The 23,409-nt window shown below is 44.3% G+C and overlaps 1 protein-coding gene across 4 annotated transcripts in view; it reads right to left on the bottom strand.

The window, feature by feature from the left end:
* Positions 1 to 6,021: 6,021 nt before the first annotated feature.
* CC2D2A (coiled-coil and C2 domain containing 2A) overlaps positions 6,022 to 23,409 on the bottom strand; it is a 135,113-nt gene continuing 117,725 nt past the window's right edge. For 3 of the 4 annotated variants that reach the window (XM_068277619.1, XM_068277639.1, XM_068277629.1), the window contains 6 exons: positions 20,791 to 20,904; positions 20,537 to 20,674; positions 18,120 to 18,242; positions 16,861 to 16,919; positions 11,992 to 12,169; positions 6,022 to 8,641 (listed from right to left, as the gene is read on the bottom strand). In XM_068277619.1, the coding sequence (XP_068133720.1) occupies positions 8,453 to 8,641; positions 11,992 to 12,169; positions 16,861 to 16,919; positions 18,120 to 18,242; positions 20,537 to 20,674; positions 20,791 to 20,904 (801 nt within the window). In that variant the 3' untranslated portion in view covers positions 6,022 to 8,452. Of the gene's footprint in view, positions 8,642 to 11,991; positions 12,170 to 16,860; positions 16,920 to 18,119; positions 18,243 to 20,532; positions 20,675 to 20,790; positions 20,905 to 23,409 lie in introns of those variants that run through there. The other variant, XM_068277646.1, reaches the window with a different exon arrangement.

The following is a 23,409-nucleotide window of genomic DNA, read 5'->3' as shown; positions in this document are numbered from 1 at the left end:
GCGTCCGTTATCACAGCCGGTTTCTCTACCGATATGTGATGATGATTGAAGAGATTCCTGACGTCCTTCCACCAGCGTAACTCCTCTTTCATGTCGTTCTGAATTGTGATCTCTTGCTCGTAATCTGTTCCGTTCCATTGGTCTATAAACGAGGTCTGAATCACCCAGATGTTCCACTTTGCCCATTTGACCATTGGAATCGTGGCAGTACAGATTCCTAGTAGTGCCAAGCATTCCCTTGCTGAGATCGTCGTCCTCTTCTCTATTGTAGTGATCTTTAGGATAATAGAGTTTGCTTTCTCTGGAGGTAAGCTGACCGCATTCTCCTTCGTATCCAACATCGCTCCTAAGAATACGATTCTCTGCACCGGCTGAAGTCTACAAGTCTTCTGCCAGTTGATGATCCAGCCGAATCTCTGTAGTGTCCAAGAGCACTTTCTTGTGCTGAATTAGGACGATCTCCGAAGAAGCTATTAGCAATATATCGTCCAGATAATGATGAACGTGCAACCACCGACATCTCAGGGACGCAATAATTGTGATCAACACTTTCATGAACGTCCTCGGGGCTGTGCAAATCCCGAAGGGCAACACTGTGAACTGGTAGTGAGCGTGACCTACAGAGAATCGGAGATACTTCTGGAACGACTCTCCTATCGGTATATGTAGATAGGCATCCGCCAAATCTACCGCCAACATCCAGTCCTGTAATTGAATTGTTGGAATTATTGACTGGAGTGACTTCTTGAATCTTTCTTGAGCTATGTGTCTGTTCGTAAGTCCAGTACTGGTCTGAGTTGACCTGTCTTCTTTGCCACAAAAAATAGAGGGGAATAACGTCCTTGAAACCTTTCCAGTTCCGGTACCTCCACTATTGCTCTTTTTCCCCATAGCTCCTGTACATAACTGTAAAGGATCTCTAATTTTTGAGGCGATTTTGGGATGGCTGTGGCCTTGAAATATGGTAAGTGAGGTTCTGTCTCGAAGTTCCAACAGTGTCCCCAGCGTAATGTCTTTATGACCCAAGGGTCCTTTATCTCTTGTGCCCACAGTTGTACAAACTTCTGGAGCCGTCCCCCTACCGGCTCTAGGTGGGCAGGGAAATCCTCAGAAGGTCTTTGCTGGCTGTATAGTGGAAGTTGACGCTTTTTGCTTACTGAATCTTGACAGACTGGATTGCGTGCTTCGCCAGTTCTTCCGAAAGGACTGATTTGGTCTTGAACCTCTATAGTCTCCCGATCTTTGAAAAGGTCTTCTATCATTTTGCCTGGTTCTTTTCGGCCGTCTATCCTGGGGCAGTAACCCAGACTTGCCTCCGGTCACTCTTGCTATTGCTGTATCCATCTTGGCTCCGAACAAATTCGTTCCATCATACGGGATCTTACACCATGATGTTTTTGAATTGGTGTCTGCTGACCACGGTCTTAGCCACATCACTCGTTTGGCAGTGATGGTATGTAGAATGGCTTTTGCCGAGCACCTAATAATGTTAATGGCCGCTTCACTTACAAAGTCTGATGTTAGTTTGAACTCGTCTAATGCACTCACTAGTGTTTCACGATCTACGTTTGCTTTAATCGCACCCTCCAAATTGTCCGTCCAGACCCTCAATGCACGGGATACCGAGGTTAAAGCAATGGCTGGTTTGCATACTGCACCCATGGTACAAAAAGCTTTCCTTAAATCCATATCAACCTTCCTCTCTAACGGTTCCCGAAAGGATACCGCGTCTTCCAGAGGTAGCGTCACGTGCTTGGCTAGGCGCATTACTGAGGCGTCCACTGTTGGGGGGGCACTAAGTTGTTGGACTATGTTGCCATCTACTGGGTATAATTTTGAGAACCGGTTGGACATGGATACCTTTCTCTCAGGTTTAGACCACTCATCCTGCACCAGTTATTTCTTCCATCAGCGGAAACATCACTGGCTTCCTTTTGAGGTGCGGAAAGAAGCGTCTTTTCGCCGGGGGTTCTTCTTCTTCTTCCTCCCATTGCAGAGCCTGCCTTACTGACTTGACAAATGGTGCGACCAGCGAAAACTCAAATCCTACTGGTAAATTGTCCTCTTCATTCGCTTGGTCGGGGTCCTCTGACGTATCACCATCCTTGTTAGGTTTTGCCGGTCTACTTGCATTTGAGTGCTCTGCTAGCGACTGCTGTACAATTTCTTTTACCATAGTGGTCAAATCCTCCATAGGTTCCTCCTCTACTGGTATCGAGTAGAAACATTCGGTACATACTAGCTTTCCTGGCATGCATGTTCTCCCACACGCCCAGCATTTTTTACTTCCCCTCTGAGGTTGAGCGGGCTTCTGAGAATCCTATTTTGATCGAGATTTACTCGACTTTGAGGCGGCATCCTCTCTTGATGTTGAAGGGTTTCCTTCAGGTTGGGAGACACTGCAGAGGGAGAACAGAGGGAAAAAACAAAACATATAATGTATAAGGAAGAGTTCTATATCTTCTAGCCTTGATAAAAAAAAATCAGTACTTCTCAGCAGAGAAAAAAGAAAAGTGAGGAAGTACAAAACAACATTCTTCATGTCCTACCTATATTTGTCTGGCTGGTCTGTTTTATGGGCAGAAGAGGCAATATTGCTGTCTTCCATAGGTGACAAGTAGAACCTATATGAAGATACACAAGTAATCTATCTTGTACTATTTAAGTACCATACAATTTATAGCATGTGTAGTAAAATAGCACAATTGTACCTTGATTTAAGGTAATTTGCAGAGTTATTGCTGTCAGCAGTATGCAGATTCACCCACTCTCCAGATGTATTACAGGAACATCCACCTAAAACAATATCCATCAGATAACCATAAATAGTAATGTGCTGCCTACCCTCTTGAATAGGCATTACGCTAGCACATCTCCAAGCGAGCACCTGTTCGTTCTTACTTGTGAGTCTCTGTCGCTCTGGACCTGCGGGTACAGAGAGCGCACTCTCTCGCTCCTCTCTCTAGCAAAATCGCCGCTATCAGCGTCCTGTACGCTTAGTTTTGAAGCCTTCTGCCCTAGGACTTCCTGTCGCGACGTCACTTCCTCCCGGAAATGACCCTGCGTCCCAGGCTGGTCCGCATTTGGCGTCCAATGCTGCCCAATCCGATGTACGCTGGTTTACAGCGTATGCGGCCTCACAGGAAGAAAAAAATCACCACCAGAAAGACCAGCAGAAAGAGGGGGACCACCGCTTATACCTATTTAAAGGATACCACAACTGAAATGTGACATAATGAGATAGACATGTGTATGTACAGTGCCTAGCACACAGATAACTATGCTGTGTTCCTTTTTTTCTTTCTCTGCCTGAAAGCGTTAAATATCAGGTATGTAAGTGGCTGACTCAGTCCTGACTCAGACAGGAAGTGACTACAGTGTGACCCTCACTGATAAGAAATTCCTTCTTTTTTACCTCTTTCTTGCTCTCAGAAGCCATTTTCTGCTAGGAAAGTGTTTTATAGTTGGAATTTCTTATCAGTGAGGGTCACACTGTAGTCACTTCCTGTCTGAGTCAGGACTGAGTCAGCCACTTACATATGATATTTAACTCTTTCAGGCAGAGAAAGAAAAAAAGGAACACAGCATAGTTATCTGTGTGCTAGGCACTGTACATACACATGTCTATCTCATTATGTCACATTTCAGTTGGGGTATCCTTTAAGGTAAACCAGCGGGGCTTCACGCACAAGGCTAAGTGTGGTGGCTGCCAAGAAAACAGCAGGTAGGACACAAAAATATGAGTTGAAATAAATGGTAAAAAGGAAAAAAAGAAAAAATGACAGTCCTGGAGGAGGACAGGGAAAAAAAAGCACTGGCTAGGGGAGGGCTTAAGATTTATATAGACATGTCCTGGAGGTGTTAAGGGGCGGGATTAACCCTGTAGTGTGCTGACATGGACATTGGAAGGAAACATAAATTGAGCATAAAGGTCAGGTACCGATTGTATGCCAGCCCACCATGGCCAGACCGCTTTTTAACAACTTAAACACTAATGGTCAATGAAATGCAAATGAGTCCAAGCTGATGCAGGAATATACAAATCTGTATCCAATTTATGCAGCTTGAAAAATGACCAATAAAATTCCACCTTGGCAGTATTTGATAGCTGATACCACCTTTCCCACAAGAAATCTTTACCTTTTCTCAAATAGATAATCAGGAGGGTCTGTATGGCTGATATTGTGTTAAAAACCCCTCCCACAGTGTGATGTCCTGACCACGGTCCTGACAGTTTGTGGTCTGTGAACCTCATTGCATTGTAAAAAAATAACTGCTTTTTCCAACTGCCAAGCAAGCAGTATTTCCCTCTGAGAATAGAACTCTCAGTAACTAACGATGTCACAACCAGTGATAAATGTCTGAATGTAAATTAGGGAGAAGAAAGATTTTACAATGGCTAAACAATCTGTTGGATGTGTGTTATGTGGCTGCAATGCGCCTGTGTGAGTACGGCTGTGCCTGCGCACTAAGCCAGAGCTGCTGGTCCATGAGCGGCTCCGTGCTGAAGAAAAGCGCAGTTGCAATTTTCAGAATGATTGTGGGCTGCAGGACATGGGGGCCTGTGGATGATTCAGAGACTTTCCTCTGTATCTTGTTTTCTTGGGTTTAGGATCGCCTGGGGCAGTGGCGTAGAAATAGGATTTGCATTGATTGCGACTGCCCCAGGGCCCCTCCATCTTATCTTTTGATTGGTGCTATGCTGGTAATGAATACCTCTATATATGGATTGAATAGTACTACCTGTAAACCTTTTCTTTAGTCGGATTATACCTCTCCGACACTGCAGCTGTCCATGATAGGTTTTGGCGCTCCATCTCAGATTGCTTGGGGCCCCATGTAAAACTTGCAGAGAAAACCTGATGCTAAAACCTTCCCCTCCTCTTTACTCCTTGCTTAGCAATCACAGTGTATGTCTATCCTTTTTGTTCTCTGTTTATCTGATGTATGCTTACTGCATGGATATAGGTTACCTACCCAACAAGCTTGGAGGCCTACAGGTGAAACTGGAAAAATTAGAATATCATGCAAGTCTATTTATTTCAGTAATTCAACTTAAAAAAATGAAACCAATATATGAAATGGGAAGCTAATGAGTCTAATACATTTGATTTTGGGGTTTTCATAAGCTGTAAGCCATAATCATCATATCTCACTTTGCATGTAAAGAGTCTATTTCATATATTAGTTTCACCTTTTAACCACTTGACGACCGCAGTGTTGACCCCCCCCCCCCCCCCCCCCAATGACCAGGCTGTGATGTGTTGCGCTGGGCTGTGCAGGCTTTTCAGCCTCCTGCACAGCCCAGCTATGGAGCCCAGCGATCGGACTCACCTCCTTTTTTTTGTCCCTAACAGGACATGCCGCCTGAGGGGTCCGATCGCTGTGGCAGTATTTTGGTTTTTTTTCAGCCTCTAAGGCTGTTTCTCCCTCCCTCCCCTCGGTGCTCAGATTTTAACAGGACGGCGATCCGTCCTGTTCCGTCTCTCCTAGGCATCAGCCTATGAGAGGACGGCGCTCCCCGGCCAATCAGAGGCCGGGGATCGCCGATCTCGTACAGCGCTGCCAGGGACTGCAGCACTGTACGGATGTAAACAAAGGGGATTTCTTTCCCCTTACGTTTACAAACAGCCTGCTAGCCACAATCGGCGGCTAGCAGGCTAATCACGGAACTCCGCTCTGTGAAGTGGCAGGGAACGATCGCGCGTGCCCGTTCCCTGGGAAACTGAAGCCCCAGGACTTGACGCCAAATGGCGCTAGGCAGTCCTGTTGCTGCCGGTGAGACCACGCCCATCGGCGGTAGGCGGACCCAGGTAGTTAAGCTGAATTACTGAAATAAATGGACTTTTGCACAATATTCTAATTTCTCGTGCATACAATAATCATTCATCTTACAAATGTAGGAGTAAAATATACACCTATTGCCACACTATCCTCCATCATAAATCAATGCATACTGAAATCAAGTCTGATTTACAAATGTATTTTATTCATTTCCATTTCTGTAAAATAGTAGGAAAATAGAAATTTATATAAATACATATTTACAAATATAGAATCTGTTTAAAAATATAAAAACCAATGCACACAGAGGATAATTTGGGAGGCACATGTGTTAATAAAATATACCAGTACTGAGGAACCAAACTTTTCTCAAGAGTTATGCCATCCTTTATCACTTAATTATATGCAATCTTTCAGCATCCAGAAAGCAGAAAACTATTTATAAGGTACCGTAATTAAAATGATACCAAAGTCAATTTTATGATGACAAACTGCTTCTCAGGGCTGGTTTTTCTTGCAGCATGCTGAAAAGTTACTCTATAGATACAGAAAGAAAAAGATGCTACACAGTTATAAAGTACTGTGTTTTTTGTTTATGGTAAGGCGTAATGTGAAAATTGACTAAGGTTCACAGTGATCAGTTGCGTTGCAGAATAACTCTGCATGTCAACTCACTGCCCATACAATTCTATGAGCCTGTTCACATTACTGCGTTGTAACAGAATGCATTATTCTGACTCGCTGCATGCAGGTTTTGTATTTACGTCTATGGCCAGTCTCCATTGCAGTTCACACTCTAACGCGTGCGTTATGCAACTGTCCACTGTGAACCTAACCTAAATAAACAATTGTATCTATAAAATGAATCCTGCTATGCCATATTCCTAAGTTAAGGGTTTGAAACTATCTCACTGCCATCCATTGCTGCTCTTTATGTGTATTCAGCTCCCATACAGATTAATGAGGACATATTGAACTTTTATCTCTGCTGTCAGGATTGTTTGTCACAGCCAGACACAGGTTTTATGACCTCTTAATAGTTATCAGGAGAATTGTGCTGCAGTCCAACTTCATCTGAGTACAGAGAGACTGATCTATAGCTCTAGGATGTTAACCCGAATAGCTGAAGAACTTAAATATGAAATACAGACAAGTTCTAAGTAGCAACATGTTCTTTATGTTACATCTCACTTTAGGTACTTCTTAAAGTATACTAGAGAATAAAAAAGACAAAGCATTTATACTTATCTGGTGCTTCCTCCAGCCCCCAGTAGGCCTTGGGCTTCCTTTGCCGTCCTCCCAGGGTGCTCCATTGTCCTGCAGTTGGCTCAGTAAATTCTCCAGTTATTCTCCACTGCACATGCGCGGTCCAGCCAGGCGTGCACCCTGATTGCATTCCCGCCGCCAGGAGCGTTCTGCGCATGCGCAGATCACTTGCTTAGCACGCTCCTGGTCACGGGAGTGCGCGACCAGGACTGCACATTTGCAGTGGAGCGTGACTGGCCTAGATCACAGATTCTGCTGTGGGACAACGGAGTGGCCTGGGAGGACAGCAAAGAAGCCCAGGTTAGTTTAAATGCTTGTGCTTTTTAGCTCGGGTTCAGAAACACAAGCTTACCTAAGGAGAGGAAAGACTCTGGGTCCTGCAGAGGCTTCCCACACTGTCCTCTGCCTGGGACCCTCCAGCTGATCAGGTCTTGTGAGCACAGCCATGCCTGCGCAGTGGCAGAGCTGCTCCGCCTTACTGCGCAGGAGCGCCTGTACAGCCGTGCTTGAGGAGCGCAGCCTTAAAGAGGAGCTGTTAGGTATAAGGTCTCAGAGAAAATAAACACATATATCAGTAGCTAAAGATTGGCTGTACTTACATTACATATGCATTTCACTGTCCACGTTTGGATTTCACAGAATTTGTATATAGTATATGCAGAGATAGATGCTCCTGACAGCTCATGGCAGGCTCCATGTTTTTCTGTCAAATGTGTCGTCATGTCCTGCCTGCTTCCTGATCACAGATAAGCTCCTACTTGAACAACACAGTGTGCAGTGAATATTAATGAGCCATGTGGCTAGGAACAATAGCTGACTCCTGCAGTGTACTCTGCCCGGATATTTATCAGTGCTACGAGCTGGACTGATTAGAAGCTCCTGTACCGTCTCATTAGCAGCCGAGGGGAGGGCCCCAGAATGCTTTGCAGTTTAGTATGCGGCTTGCGTCCTTATGGCTCTGTAACAGACTTGCTGATAAGCACACATCAAAGGTAACTGAGATTTTTATCTTCACTAATTGCTTTATGGCTTCCTTCTAAACTGTTGAACACAGGAGAATAGAGGTTTAAATTAGCTTCTGCAGCCTGACAGTTACTCTTTAATCACAAACTCTTGTCAGTGATCTATGGAGGATCCACAGGAAGCAATAGGGACGCTGTGGGAAGCCTTTATAGGATGCAGAGGCTTCCCTCTTCTTATCAAAGTTTGTGACATTTCTCTTTTTATTGCATCAGGCTAACTGCGAGATAACTGGTGACAAATGTTTTGTACATCAGGGCTAATGAGCCATAGTTTTGGGGGGGGAAAACGGGTGTACTGAGAGTAATAGGATTGTTCATAAACAAAGCATCATGTTTTGCTATGCAGGTTGGCAAGGGGATGACATCCCAGCAGCTGCTGATCATCTGTTCCGGATGAGCGAGGCAACGTATAGCCAAACGGAGTAGATGTTCTTGGAGTAGGGGTGCACATACACGGCCAGGGCAAACTCCACATTGGGCACCATGTTATTGTGGACACCAGTACTGTAGACGGCCTCTATCAGCGGAGTCACTTCTGAGAACGGCATGTTGATTGGGAAGCCAGAGAACTAAAAGAAAAGCATTGGATGATTAACTCTCCTGGATGCAGAATGAATGCTGCCCTGAGGGAAGGGAGGATTTCATGTGTGCCTGCCAAGTGCCAACCCTGTGACTGCTGATAAGTCATGTGATGAGTCACATGATCTGCACCTATTCTGCAGTGTATACAGAGTGGGTAAAGAAGTAACAGTATAATCTCATTATAGTAAACTAATGTGTAGGTCCTGGCCAAGCACCATTACAAGTATGGGGATAACTTCTGGTATAGTAAATGCTGATATAAATAGAACTTCTGTTATAGTAAATCTGTGTTTTGGTCCCTGCGGTATTGTGTATCCGGCTATAGTGGAAAGTGGGTGGGCACATGTGTCATACGTCAGTTGGAGACCCATGAGCCATAGTTGGTGGGCGAGCTGGCAGCAAATTGTAGCCTGCTTGCTATTTGCACACTACTCTGGGCCTGCGTGGACTACCTCAAAAGCACCAGCTGGTGAGACCTATGCTTCCTGTGTAAGCTGCTGCCTGATTACTGAGGGAACTGCCTGGCATCTGTGACTTGCTTGTGCATGGCTGCAACACTACAGCATCATCCAGGCTGCCAGGAATGTGAACAGAAGAGCCCACTATCAGTACTGTACATTTACAGTGGTTTGCAAAAATATTTGCCCCCCCTTGAAGTTTTCCACATTTTGTCATATTACTGCCACAAACATGAATCAATTTTATTGGAATTCCACATGAAAGACCAACACAAAGTGGTGTACACGTGAGAAGTGGAACAAGAATCATACACGATTCCAAACATTTTTTACAAATAAATAACTGCAAAACGGGGTGTGCGTAATTATTCAGCCCCCTTTGGTCTGAGTGCAGTCAGTTGCCCATAGGCATTGCCTGATGAGTGCTAATGACTAAATAGAGTGCACCTGTGTGTGTTCTGTGATGGCCTCAGAGGTTGTCTAAGAGAATATTGGGAGCAACACCATGAAGTCCAAAGAACACACCAGACAGGTCAGGGATAAAGTTATTGAGAAATTTAAAGCATGCTTAGGCTACAAAAAGATTTCCAAAGCCTTGAACATCCCACGGAGCACTGTTCAAGCGATCATTCAGAAATGGAAGGAACTGTAAACCTACCAAGAGAAAGCCGTCCACCTAAACTCACAGGCCGAACAAGGAGAGCGCTGATCAGAAATGCAGTCAAGAGGCCCATGGTGACTCTGGACGAGCTGCAGAGATCTGCAGCTCAGGTGGGGGAATCTGTCCATAGGACAACTATTAGTCGTGCACTGCACAAAGTTGGCCTTTATGGAAGAGTGGCAAGAAGAAAGCCATTGTTAACAGAAAAGCATAAGAAGTCCTGTTTGCAGTTTGCCACAAGCCATGTGGGGGACACAGCAACCATGTGGAAGAAGGTGCTCTGGTCAGATGAGACCAAAATGGAACTTTTTGCCAAAATGCAAAACGCTATGTGTGGCAGAAAACTAACACTGCACATCACTCTGAACACACCATCCCCACTGTCAAATATGGTGGGGGGCAGCATCATGCTGCCAGGGTGCATCTCTTCAGCAGGGATAGGGAAGCCGGTCAGAGTTGATGGGAAGATGGATGGAGCCAAATACAGGGCAAACTTGGAAGAAAACCTCTTGGAGTCTGCAAAAGACTTGAGACTGGGGCGGAGGTTCACCTTCCAGCAGGACAACGACCCTAAACATAAAGCCAGGGCAACAATGGAATGGTTTAAAACAAAACATATCCATGTGTTAGAATGGCCCAGTCAAAGTCCAGATCTAAATCCAATCGAGAATCTGTGGCAAGATCTGAAAACTGCTCTTCACAAACGCTGTCCATCTAATCTGACTGAGCTGGAGCTGTTTTGCAAAGAAGAATGGGCAAGGATTTCAGTCTCTAGATGTGCAAAGCTGGTAGAGACATACCCTAAAAGACTGGCAGCTGTAATTGCAGCAAAAGATGGTTCTGCAAAGTATTGCTTCAGGGGGCCGAATAATTACGCACACCCCACTTTGCAGTTATCTTTTTTTTAATGTTTGCAAATCATGTATGATTTTTGTTTCACTTCTCACATGTACACCACTTTGTATTGGTCCTTCACGTGGAATTCCAATAAAATTGATTCATGTTTGTGGCAGTAATGTGACAAAATGTGGAAAACTGAATACTTTTGCAAACCACTGTATTAACTGGTGAGAGTGATACTTTCTGTGCAAACTGTTAAAGAGGATCTGTAACGTCAAAACATCCCCTGGGGGGGTACTCACCTCGGGTGGGGGAAGCCTCCGGATCCTAATGAGGCTTCCCACGCCGTCCTCCGTCCCTCAGGGGTCTCGCTGCAGCCCTCCGTGAAAGATGACGTCAATATTTACCTTCCCGGCTCCTGTGCAGGCGTTCTGACGGCTGTCGGCTCCGAAGTAGGCGGAAATACCCGATCACCGTCGGGTCTGCTCTACTGCGCAGACGCAAGTTTCCGGCGCCTGCGCAGTAGAGTGGACCCGACTGAGATCGGGTATTTCCATGTAGTTCGGAGCCGAAAGCAGCCACAGCGCCCCCGTTGGAGCCAGCAAAGGTAAATATTGAACTGACAGTCGGGTCTGTCGCCGGCTGTTCGGAGGGCTGCAGCGAGACCCCCGTGGGACAGAGAGGACGGCGTGGGAAGCCTCTTTAGGATCCGGAGGCTTCCCCTCACCCGAGGTGAGTAACCCCCAGGGGATGTTTTTGATGTTACAGATCCTCTTTAAGTGATTATTGCATGAAAATCCCTGCTTAGTTGAAGACTGTCCATTTTGATCTAGTTTAGACTGTCTGTGCTCGCTTGCTGAAGCATTGAAAAGAAAACAATGGCTCCATTTATTGACTGAATTATGATACATTACTATAGTGTACTTTATGTGCTTCACTATGAAAATTTCTGATATCGTAAACCACTTTTCCCTGAGTGTACTACAAAGGGATTCTACTGTAACATTATATACAAGATAATGGCCAAGAGGAAGGCTAGCAATACCATTTCTAGATGAAGCTGCCAGGGATGAAATTCCCATCATGCATCATGGAAGGCAGTATCCTGTTGACAATACTAAAGTGGACCACTAATAACACTGCAGGAATGAGGAGGGTGTATTGTCAGTATTATCAGACCACATTACTATCATGCATAAACAACTAAATTCTTGTGATCAGGGATGGTCAATGAGATGCAAATAACTCTGATGCACATTTTATAGTAGTGTTATGCAAATTATTCAAAAACACTAACGGGCCAGATACAGCCCACAGGCCATAGTTTGCCTGACCCTGGTCTAGTAACTAGGTTTGTGTGAGCTGCGGTGTAACTGACCCTGTAATCTCCCAGCTGTCTCTGCAGCTCCGCCTGGTGGTCCTCCTCCACATCTTTGCCCTGGTTCTGCTCCAGTAATGGCAGGAAGTTTCGCAGGGTGGATGTGCAGTATCTGTTCCAGCGGGTTGGGTTCCTGGGCCTCCACTCCATGATCTTCTCCTTCAATAATTTCTCAATCCTGCAGATAAAAGGGATGAAAGTTATTTAAACAGGAACAAGCATTACACACGACAGCACTTCAGAAACCCTGCTGTGCTCAAAAGATCACCATCGCAAAACAATTTGTTTTTAAATACCCCCATTGTAAAATATTTTTCGGACTAGAAGACGCTCCTGACCATAAAGGTCCATACACACGGCGGATTTTTGCGAACGATGGGTCGTTTGAATGTCCCGTTGTTCAGTCGTCCGCACGCCAACGTCGTTCAGTCGTTCGCAAAAATCTGCCGTGTGTATGGGGGTTAAGCCGCACCTAGATTTAGAGGACTAAAACCAGGGGAAACAAATATGTACGAAACCTGGTGCATCCATGGTGAAGGGGCATCTTGTGGATTATAGCCCCTTTGTACCTCTTGTGTCCTCCTCTGTCAGTCTTGTGTCCCCCATGTGTCCTCCTCTGAATGGACACAGTACAGGAGTCCCTGACATTGCAGTAGGTTGGAGGTTCGTATTGGTAGATGTTCACAAGTCAGGAACTCCCTGCTTTTGGTCTGTAAGACGCAGTGAGTTTTTTTCCCCCACTTTTGGGGGAGAAAAAGTGAGTCTTATAGTCCAAAAAATACAGCATTCACTGCATACATACAGTGAATTTTTAACTGTTAGTGGTTTTTTTTTTAACATCCATGTGAGCACTGTATATGGACTCTGACGCTGAGCTGATGGACTCTGGGAGCTATCTGAAGAAACAGTCTTTTTTTTCCCTCACCCTCCATCATATAAATCATTGGGACCACTTGTGCCGTTTCTCCTGTGGCTGGCACACACATCAAAAGACCCTCGCACTTCCCCCTTCCCAATCACCCAGGCAGCTTTCTGCTGCTGGAGCCTCACGGAAGTCCAATCGTCACAGTTACGGAGGATGATGGGAAAAAAAGGACTATTTGTTTATTTAGAGCTCCCAGGGTCCATCAGGGGCCTCTGCACTGAGCCAGCATACAGGACTCACTAAGATGTTAAACAAAAACCACTAACAATTAAAAAGAAATACACAGTGATTCTTCTGTATGCACTAACGACTATGGGGGTACATAGCGTTTCGCGATAGTGGTCCTTTAACTGATTTTCAAACTATGTATCAATTGCAGTGGCAGAACTAAGGAACTACGGGCCCCAGTGCAAGTCTTACATTGGGATCCCTCAAGCAATTTATACACATTTGATACATCTGCCAAGGACAGTCCCGGTGTCAGAGAGGTGTAGGCTGGGGAGGAGAACAGTCTGTTAATGATTGCCACTATTCAAAGCACATGTACCAGCATGGCACCAATGAAGAGCTAATACAGTGGTTGAAGGAGGGTCCCTTGTGGGCCCCTCTGGTCCAGGGCCCCAGTGCGGCCACCACCTCTGCACACCCCATTGGTACGCCACTGACTGACATTTCCAAAATTAGATAAAGATAACCATTTACAACAGAGGGACTGACATGGGTCTGGGGTTAAGGTTTCATATTTGCATATTTGGCAATCACGTTTGAGTGGCGACACATGGCTTCTTGGATGATAGACTTTGGGGAATTTTGCATAGAATAATGCTGATCCTAGTTGCTATACAAAGCCAAGGGCCCCCTCTATCTGCCTGCTGGTGAGATATTATGGGTTGGATGTGTGGAACCCAGGGTGAGAGGTATATGGAGACTGCCATATTTATTTCCTTTTAAACTATACCAGTTGTCTGGCAGCTCTGTTCATCATTCTGGTCAGTAGTGCCTGAATCACACACCTGTAACAAGCATGGGGCTAATGTTGTCAGATATTTGTCAGAAACCTCTTATCTGCATGCTTGTTCAGGGTGTATGGCCAAGGCTGGGTTTACAACGCAACGCAAAAAAAAATGTCAATCATATGACCCTGTGACACACTGCGCCGACGGTCATATGCATAGCGCCGGCCCCCGTTCAGTGATGCGCTCCCAGTGCTGGGCAGGAAGTACATCATTGGGGTAGGAAGTACGTCACTGGCATGTCTGATAGTCTGCCTATGTGTGCCACATTGCGAGACTTGAATTACCCCATGCCCCGTGCGTTAAGTGTGGTGCCTGCGGTAATTTGCTGCAGCCTTTGCGCACCGTAACAGAACACAATAAGTGTGAAAGTCTCCATAGACTTCCATTGCTTTTGCGGCCCCTTGCGGTAAAATAGGGCAACGCAAAGGGTAAGAGGGACCTCAAAGTATTAGAGGCAAAGGATCAGCAGGACAGTCAGGCAATGTGTATTGCTTAAGAGGAAATAAATATGTCCGCTTCCATATCCCTGTCACCTCAGGTACCCTTAAAGATGCCCTCCTGCTGTCAGCATTGCTAGGAATGTGATATAAATAGAGTTATGGCCATACAAAGGGATCATTGTAGAAAGACTGTGGTGTAATGGGAAGGCAGCCGGTTCATTGCACTGAAACTCTGTTCTCCACCATAAAGGTCTCCCAACCCCTCCTGACAGTACAAAGTGTAGCCTCTGGCTGTTGAAGAAACACTAAAAAGTATTGAAATGAGGAATGTTATACAACAACAGTTTTGAAACCATAATGTGCTATGGTCCCTACATCCACCCCCTTACATACTCTGGCCATGCGGAGATTAATCGCTTCCAAAGATCTAAAAACCTACAGGAAGCCCTGTTTCTTTTACACCAGTGTTGCTCAACATTTTATTGGTATGAACCCCCTTTAAATCCCTGTACTCACTAAGTACCCCCTGGCATAGTAAACATTATGACAAGTACTCCTTGACAAATATATATTTAATCGTAGTACATAATAATTGGTTCTAAACAATTTTCAAACATTTACTATTGCTTTTAATTAGCTAAAACACTAATTTGGTGTTGATTAACTAAGATTTATCATTTTCTAAAACTCTAAATTTGTTATTCTTGGTTAAGTATATGAAGCCCGAGTACCCCCTGAAACCATCAGAAGTACCCCCTGGGGTACGCTTACTACACGTTGAATACATAGGTTTTACACAACTTTGTAATTCAATCTCACAGTTGTATTAAAGGTAACCATACATTCATCACTATTTCAATTTGATTCTCTTAATCGATTCCTCAAATTTCCAAACGATCTAATTTTGACCAAAAACTGATAGAAAGCATTGAATGGGCAGGATGGAAAATTGATCGGGATGGGACAGGAGTGATAGACAATTGATAGGCCATAGTGTTGAATTACATCAAACAGTGAAATGCTGCAGTCGATTTTCAATAGATTCCCTTCTGGAACCTATTGTCAATGTATGTGCTGTGAGTGGTAAGAGGTGATCCCAATCAGAGAGGAACTGGGTGGCAATCTATAAGTGTATAGCAAGAGGTATATGGAGGCTGCCATATGTATTTCCTTTTAAGCAATACCAGTTGCCTGGCAGACCTGCTGATCCTCTGCCTCTAATAGTTTCAGCCATAGACCCTGAACAAGCATGCAGCAGATCAGGTATTTCTGACTTTATTGTCAGATCTGACAAGATTAGCTGCATGCTTGTTTCTGGTGTGTGATTCAGACACTACTGCAGTCAAATAGACCCGTAGGGCTGCCAGGCAACTGGTATTGTTTAAAAGGAAATAAATATGGCAGCCTCCATATCCCCTGTTGCCTGAGTTATTCTTTAAGGATCACCATACACATACTGATTTTTCCAAGCAATTCACTTTGATGGAATCTTCCAGGGACTTAATGTAAGGAATATACCTGACTGATCGACCTTTGATCAATTTTGTTCACTTAAGCAATTAAAAGTATAATAGAGCAAGTTGGGAAATCTCTGTCATGCCGATGGGGAAAATTAACTGCATCGTTTTCTGCCACAATTAACAGTGCCATTTGAGTGATTCTTAATGAGATGTCTGCTGAACTCAAATTGAGATCGAGTGGATAAGGTCATTGAATCGATCACTACTCCCGAATCAGATCACTACCTTCAATCAGATCACTACCTTCAATCAGATCACTACCTTCAATCAGATCACTACCTTTAATCAGATCACTACCTTCAATCAGATCACTACCTTTAATCAGATCACTACCTTCAATCAGATCACTACCTTCATTCAGATCACTACCTAAGGCAGTTTTTAGTCATAGGCAACCCAGGCATATGCATAGGGTGACACTGCTGAAGGGGGCACTACAGAGCTATTCTTAGCACACTGTGCTTTACAGAATTTTATACACAAATGCAAGTTCCAGCATGAAAGGAAAGGATGTCGTCAATTTGAAGACCTAAATGTGCACATAACAAAGGAAGCCTGAGTAATATGACAATAGTATAGCAGGAACTATCAATGTGCTTATGTTTTAGATTTAGTCTGTATTGATTGATGGAACAATGTTGATTTTTAGGCATTATTTACCTGTAAAGATCCAGTTATTAAGTGAATTTAGTAAGCCAGTAAGGAATATCTGGCCTGAGAATTACTTTTGTATTCTTATGGACTCACTTAAAAAAACAAAACAAAATCATATGCAAGTATAACCCATTTTTTATTGGTTCCCCCACAAGTTAGGGGGAGGGGTGGGGCAACAACAAAAGGTGCCTTGCCTGGGGCATCAAACGACCAGAAACAGCCCCGTCTACGTCTAATCGGAGGAATCAAGCACTTGGCATATCAGGCCGTTATTGGTCCATGTATGGGTAGCATAAGGCTGTGTCCGCTCTTACCTGTCTTGCAGTTCCCTTGCAGCAGCTTTATCTGTACGCTGGTATATCAGTTCTTCTGGCTAGAAGTCAGTACAAATGCATTTTATTAAAGCTGCAGGAAGACACGTGTAAGCATGAAAACATACGCAAGTCACAGTACAAACAAGCGCTCCAAGTGATTTCCCCGCTAGGTCAGGGGAATTGGTTGATCTGACTTTAGTGGCTTCAACAAGATCTTTAGGATAAAAATCCAACCTATATCTGGCAGAATATACAGTCAACTGAACTTGGGGTGCGTCGTACATCCAAGTTTGAATAGCTAAATTTACCACTTCCAAGTACTGTAGTATGAGAGCTAACCTATATAACCAGTTCATGGTATTCAAAACCTGTTGGCCTTCATACTACATGGAAGTGATGAAATTGGATGTGTGTAACCCTTGTGGTTATGACTAGTGATAGTTTTTTAGACTTTCATAAACATTTAATACAAACCGTATGCAACTTGGAATTGAGCCAATAAAAATCAGCAGGAAGTACTTCTGATTGGCCAGCTTCTGAGCTGCATTCAATTTAAATTAAATGTAAATCAGAAAAAATAGCATCTCATTTACCATCCTTATTAAGAGGGATTATCAGCCACAAACTCAAATTCCATTTACGTACTGCTCTGTGTTTAATATGCAGCCCGCATCTTACCTTGCATTCCAATCTATTCAGAAATGTTTCTGCTGTAATAAATCTTACCTCAGTCAGCCTTGCTCTATTTTTGCTATTGCCAAGGAGAAAGAAGCTTGTCACCACCCCTCCCACATTCCTGCTCCTCACTGATTGGCTGAGGGCAGTTCAGTGAGCTGCTGAAATCTGATCATTGCTGAGCTCACATGCATTTACAAAGCAAGCTAGATATGACAGTGCAGTTTCTAGGAGGGAAAAAAATTTAAGGGAGGAAATAATAACATCAGGATTGGCTTCAGTCAGAGGCAGTAAAGATGGAAAATTCCAGGCACAGAATTCGCTTTATTTACTATATAAAATTCACTAAAATCAAAATGTGGACAGTACAATACAATATAACAATACTTATATTGTTCCTCCCATCCCCTGCTGTTTTAGGGATGGGTCTGTTTCTATGTCTACATACAATAAAGTGCCATAGTAATGCTAAGAATCTCATAGATGTGGACAGGCGATGGATGTGACCAAAAAAAGCTGAAAGGAACACATCATGGCATAAAAGGTGTGGGAACAGCGTGGCGCCCCCTCTACACTGAACATACCTGCACACTGGAAAGTCCAGGATTCGGATAACCGCGTGAGAAGAACGCTTTCCACTTGTTTGGTTGGCCGGTGTCAAAACTGATGCTCATTGGAGAATCATACAGCTGAATATTAAACCAAATCTAGAAGTAAACAGCACAACCCAAATGAGATTAGCTAAACGTAACTGAATAACCAAAGCAACTAATAACAAATAAAAAAAAAAGGGAGACTCCAGCACTCTCATAATTACAGCAGGAGGACTGGACTTGACTCCACTAAGTATTAAGGTGGCCACACACCATACAATTTTTTAAATATCTGTTCAATTTATGAATTGCAATCAATTTTTCTGACTGATTGTAACAAATTAAAAAATCTGACCAATGTACCACACACCTATGTTCAATTTTTCCCCAATTATGATAAAATTGATTAGAAACTCTGAGAAAATTGCTAGGGTGTGTATATTAATAAACTTACAATCCAACACACACCATACAATCTTTAGAGAAATTGAACAGAAATATCTGGCATTCCGGATCGATTTAAATCGAAAAAACGGGAATTCCGATCGGATTTTTCAGTCGAATGAAAAAAAAGCTTTCGATATTTTCGAGAGATACGATCGTTTTCATCGAATTGCTGTAAAATCGGATCATTTTATTGTATCGTGTGTGGCCACCTTTAGACTGTAAGGATATATTTCCCTTGGAAAGCGTGCACAGGCTGTGTGACAGTAAGCAAGCTTGTGTAGGAGGGAGAGATGAGATAAAGCCAGCACTGTGATTAGGGTAATTTATTCAGGTAATAAAAACACTTACAGTCAGCAAGGGTCAGATGCAATGCGGAAGAGTGGGCGCCAGGTCTATATCCCCCTGCGGACGTCCGTTTCGCGCTGCTAGCGCTTGTTCACCGCAATGGAACGCTTTCAAGCGCTAGCAGTGCGAAACGGACGTCCGCAGGGGGATATAGACCTGGCGCCCACTCTTCTGCATTGCATCTGACCCTTGCAGACTGTAAGTATTTTTATTACCTGAATAAATTACCTTAATCGCAGTGCTGGCTTCATCTCATCTCTCCCTCCTACATAATAACAAATAAGGCATTACTGAGGATTTGAAATATAAAACCAAGTAACAATGTATCCAAGTGTGCTATTGGTGGCCTCTCCATTATTTATTAAACTGTTGGTAAGGAGACCTATCAGTGTGGATCATGGTGACCATTATTGTTCCCAAAGTGTGCTTGATGGCAACCATTAATATGCTCCTCTTTCTGCACTACCAGTGCCAACCAGGAAAGGAAATGGATAAACTAGCCAGTCGCCATGGTCAACATCACTTCCTGTTTCTGATGTGAGGCCCAACCAACCTAGGATTCATGCCTAGAAGGTACTCTGGTCTGAGTCTGGCTTCCTAGAACTAGATAGAAATGTTGTCTAAATGTTATTCTAAATCTCTAAACCCTGAGGCGTTCCTAAAGTCAAACAAAAGATACTTGCCTAAGAAGAGGGAAGCCTCTGGATCCTCCACAGCCTTCCTGTGGGATACATATAAAATCGGCGCGGGATACTTGGGCGCAGGATACAGCCGGTATATGGCTGATCCTGCTGCTGCACAAGTTCCCGGCCGTGCTAAATACTATTCCCCCTCCAGGTCGCCATGGATGGTGGGGAATGAAATAATTCTGTGTTTTAAAAGTAACACTTCAACTTCGTCTTCTGACGGCATCGGAGTTACTCTGTGTGTGCTGCTATAGCTGTAATTCCTATAACGGCCTATAGTGGCGGCGACTGCGCCCAAATCTACCTGCGCTGTAATTAAAGCGCTCGTTCCTGTGTCCTCACCGCTGCTGCGCGGGACCCTCTATGACCATGCTCTTTTTCATGCGGGAGCGTGGATGGCTTACTGCACAGTCACTGTGGTACTTGCACAGGCAAAGTAAGGTCACGCTTGTGACTGAAGAGGAGTGCGGTCACGGTCAGGAATTCAGCAAGCTCTTTTCATACTTCTTTCTGGGAATCCATGAGTGGAGGACGGCATGGAAAGCCTCTGCAGGATTCAGAGGCTTCTCTCCTCTTAGGTAAATATCTGTTTTTTGACCTTAGGTTCGCCTCGGGTTCACTTTAAAGTCCAACAAGAAAAAATATTTTTCCTTTTGGACAGAGTGAAAAAAAGGGTAGGTCCTCTTTGGTTATCACTGCTGTTTTGCTCCCATGTGGAAGAGTAAAGCCCTGCCCTGACACATCCTCCCTGCTGACTCACTTATAATAATAATGGCCCAGGATACATCTTCCACAACACCCCTTCTGCTGCGGCACACTGGGGTGCCACACTGCAAACAGGTCCTGCAGCCTGATTTTCCAGTATTACTAAGGGGATGAACTGGTACTGTATGCAGTCAGGATTATACAGAAATCAGAGCTCACACCTACATTGTCGGCGTTGATCAGGCAGCCGACACTCTGCAAAGGGCAGAAAGTGTCATACTGGCCATAATAGCGTCCATTGCTGGGATTCCATATGACGTATTGGCCTTGCTGCTCCTGTGTTAGGACATATGCAGTAGGACCCTGTAAAAGGAAACAGTATTCTATGAAGACTAGAAGGAAAAATCCTTAACACAATACCAACATTTGTAAGAGGTAATCGATCAAATATGTGCTGGCTATAGTGTCACAGGATTTACCTCAGGAATGGCGTTTCCTATGACAAGCCACGCCTTCTTCCCCATGGAGAGGAAGTAATTACACAGCAATACTGCATGTTCCTCTTCATCACCAGCCAGGAGCTCCAGGAATTGCTAAATCAGGGAAAAGCAAAGATGTTTACATACCGATATGCTATGCTCCACGGATCTATAGAGAGGAACTCCCTGACTGTCAGCTGAAAGTACTCTACCAAAAAATAAAAGTAATTTAAAGTTAACCTGTTCTGATACCAAGAAACTGTTTTGTCACACTAATAATGCTATGGGTATGAGTTAAATGGTATCTATAGAATATGGTTTCAGTTTGCAGGGAACACTGAAGGGGTTAAGCCTCAGTGTTTACTGTATGGGGAGAGCTGCTAATTAGACACTTTCATCTGGCTAAACAAACAGGGAACACAGAGCAGAGGATTTCTTTAGCAACTTTATGTGGAATAAAAAAACTTTTCATTGTGTGCTGTGTAAGAGTTTAGGTCTGTTTTAAGTTTAAATCTAACCATGGACTCAAGAGACCTCAAAGTAAAATTTAGCAATAAAAACTGATCATACATTACATCATCAGAGGTTATGGACAGTGAAAACTACATGCTTACATTTTCAGACTGGAGCAGATGTAATAAGGCAAAGTGGAAGTGAATATATTGAGTGGAGCATCTCAGTAAAGACAAACATTAAATGACTGAAAGGTCAAAAAGAAGGATCATCCATCCATTACTTTCGGCAACAGTACTAGTGACATATTATTATCCTAAGCATACCATATGGTTTTCAGTGCTGGTGACCCATGCTTATGTGTTTTATCATCATATGTTGAGTTATTTATAATGCTCCAGATTACTCCATGAATACCCCCCAACCGTCCCGTTTTCGTCGGGACTGTACCGATTTTAGGGGGCTCTCCCGCTATCCCGGTATGAGCCCCCCAAGTCCCGGGCGGCAGTGGGCAGAGAGGGTAAAAAAAATAAATAAAAATGATCGAGGTGCCAGCCGCGCCTAAGTGGGATGTGGGATGCTGGCAGTACATTACTACCTCCCTCCCTTGAACTTTGCCCCCCTGTGCCCCCCCCCCCGTTAGCAATGTGCGCAGGGCAGCGGAGCCGGCTGTCATCTTACCGGCATCCATCGATGCGTACCGGTATCCAACTTCAATCTGCTTCCTGTGACGTCACCTAAAGCAGGAAGTTGAATAAAACCAGATGTCGCTACGCATCAATGGACGGCGGTAAGATGACAGCCCGCTCCGCTGCCCTGCGCACTCTGCTAACGGGGGGACACACAGGGGGCAGATTTCAAGGGAGGGAGGTAGGTAGTAATGTATTGCCGGCATCGGCATCCCACTTAGGCGCAGCTGGCGCCTCGATCATATTTTTTTTTTACAGTTTTTTTTTCACCCTCTACCCCACCCACGGGCAGGGTATATGAGGGTTATTTTTATTAAAAATTATAAGGCCATCAACATTCATTAAAGAAAAAATATTTAAAAAACTTTATGGTAGGCGTGGCTAGGGGTGTGGTTAGGGGTGTGGCCTGTGTCCCGATTTCAAATTTTAAAATGTTGGGAGGTATGCCCCATGGTCAGTTTAGGCAGTAGCACAGAACTGCAGGTTCTGGCTGGTCTTAAAGCAATCAATAAGCACCACCACGTCCTATTCTTCTCTACCCTATTTCCCTGAAGATCATGATTTAGCATTGCTGAAGATTTCCTTTGGGAATGACTGAACAATGGCTGGAATAGAGATAGAGAAGAGATAGATAGAGAATAGAGAATTTCCCGTATGACTAAAGGTGAGGATTGGATGAGGCAGATGCATGCCACGCAGTGGCGTACCTACAAATCATGGGGGCCCCCCAGCGAAACTTTGATGGGGCCCCCAATATTCACAAACCTTTCTTTTGTTAACCCTTTGTGACCCATCTTGCAAGTATCCTATCAAGCTGTGTGGACATCACAATCTTCACACGTAGCCACAAAAACACCTGATCTGAAGGATGGACCCCTTTATCAGACGGAGAAGTAGTAGTTTAGGCTCCCTTGCTTATAAAGTAGGAAACCTTGGGCAAGATTACCTAACACTGCTAGTGCCCATAGAGCACTTCTAGTGGCTGCAGCTCTGGTGCTTTGAGTCTGCTACAAGAAAAGTGCGATCTAAATGTTCTATGTCTGTGTGTGTCTTGTCCCTTACTGCTCTCCCCCCTCCCCAGCGGGTGCCTCTCCCCTCTAGTTACGCCCCTAGTCAGTGGTGTAGCAATAGGTGTTGCAGAGGTTTCAACTGCACAAGTGCCCTTGGACCAGAGGGGCCCACTAGGGGGCCCTCCCTCGACCACAGTATTAGCTTTTCAAAGGTGCTATGCTGGTAATGATCCCTTCTATAGTTGGTTTGACAAAGGGTAATCATTAGCAAACTGTTCCCCTCTGCTTACACCTCTCATATTGTAGATGTTCTCGGCAGGTTTTGTTGTGCCATATGAATTATATATAGAATGCTTGGGGAGCCCTACGCTCCACAGCCACTGACCCCTGGCGCCATGTCATAAAGCAGTCTCTTCAGCAGAGCCCTGCACTGGGCTTACCATAGAATACACACCATTAAAGATGGC

The sequence above is a fragment of the Hyperolius riggenbachi genome, chromosome 1, assembly GCF_040937935.1.
Source record: "Hyperolius riggenbachi isolate aHypRig1 chromosome 1, aHypRig1.pri, whole genome shotgun sequence".
NCBI lineage: Eukaryota > Metazoa > Chordata > Amphibia > Anura > Hyperoliidae > Hyperolius > Hyperolius riggenbachi.
Note: the sequence above shows the minus strand (reverse complement) of the source record. Positions and strands in the feature narration are given on the sequence as shown.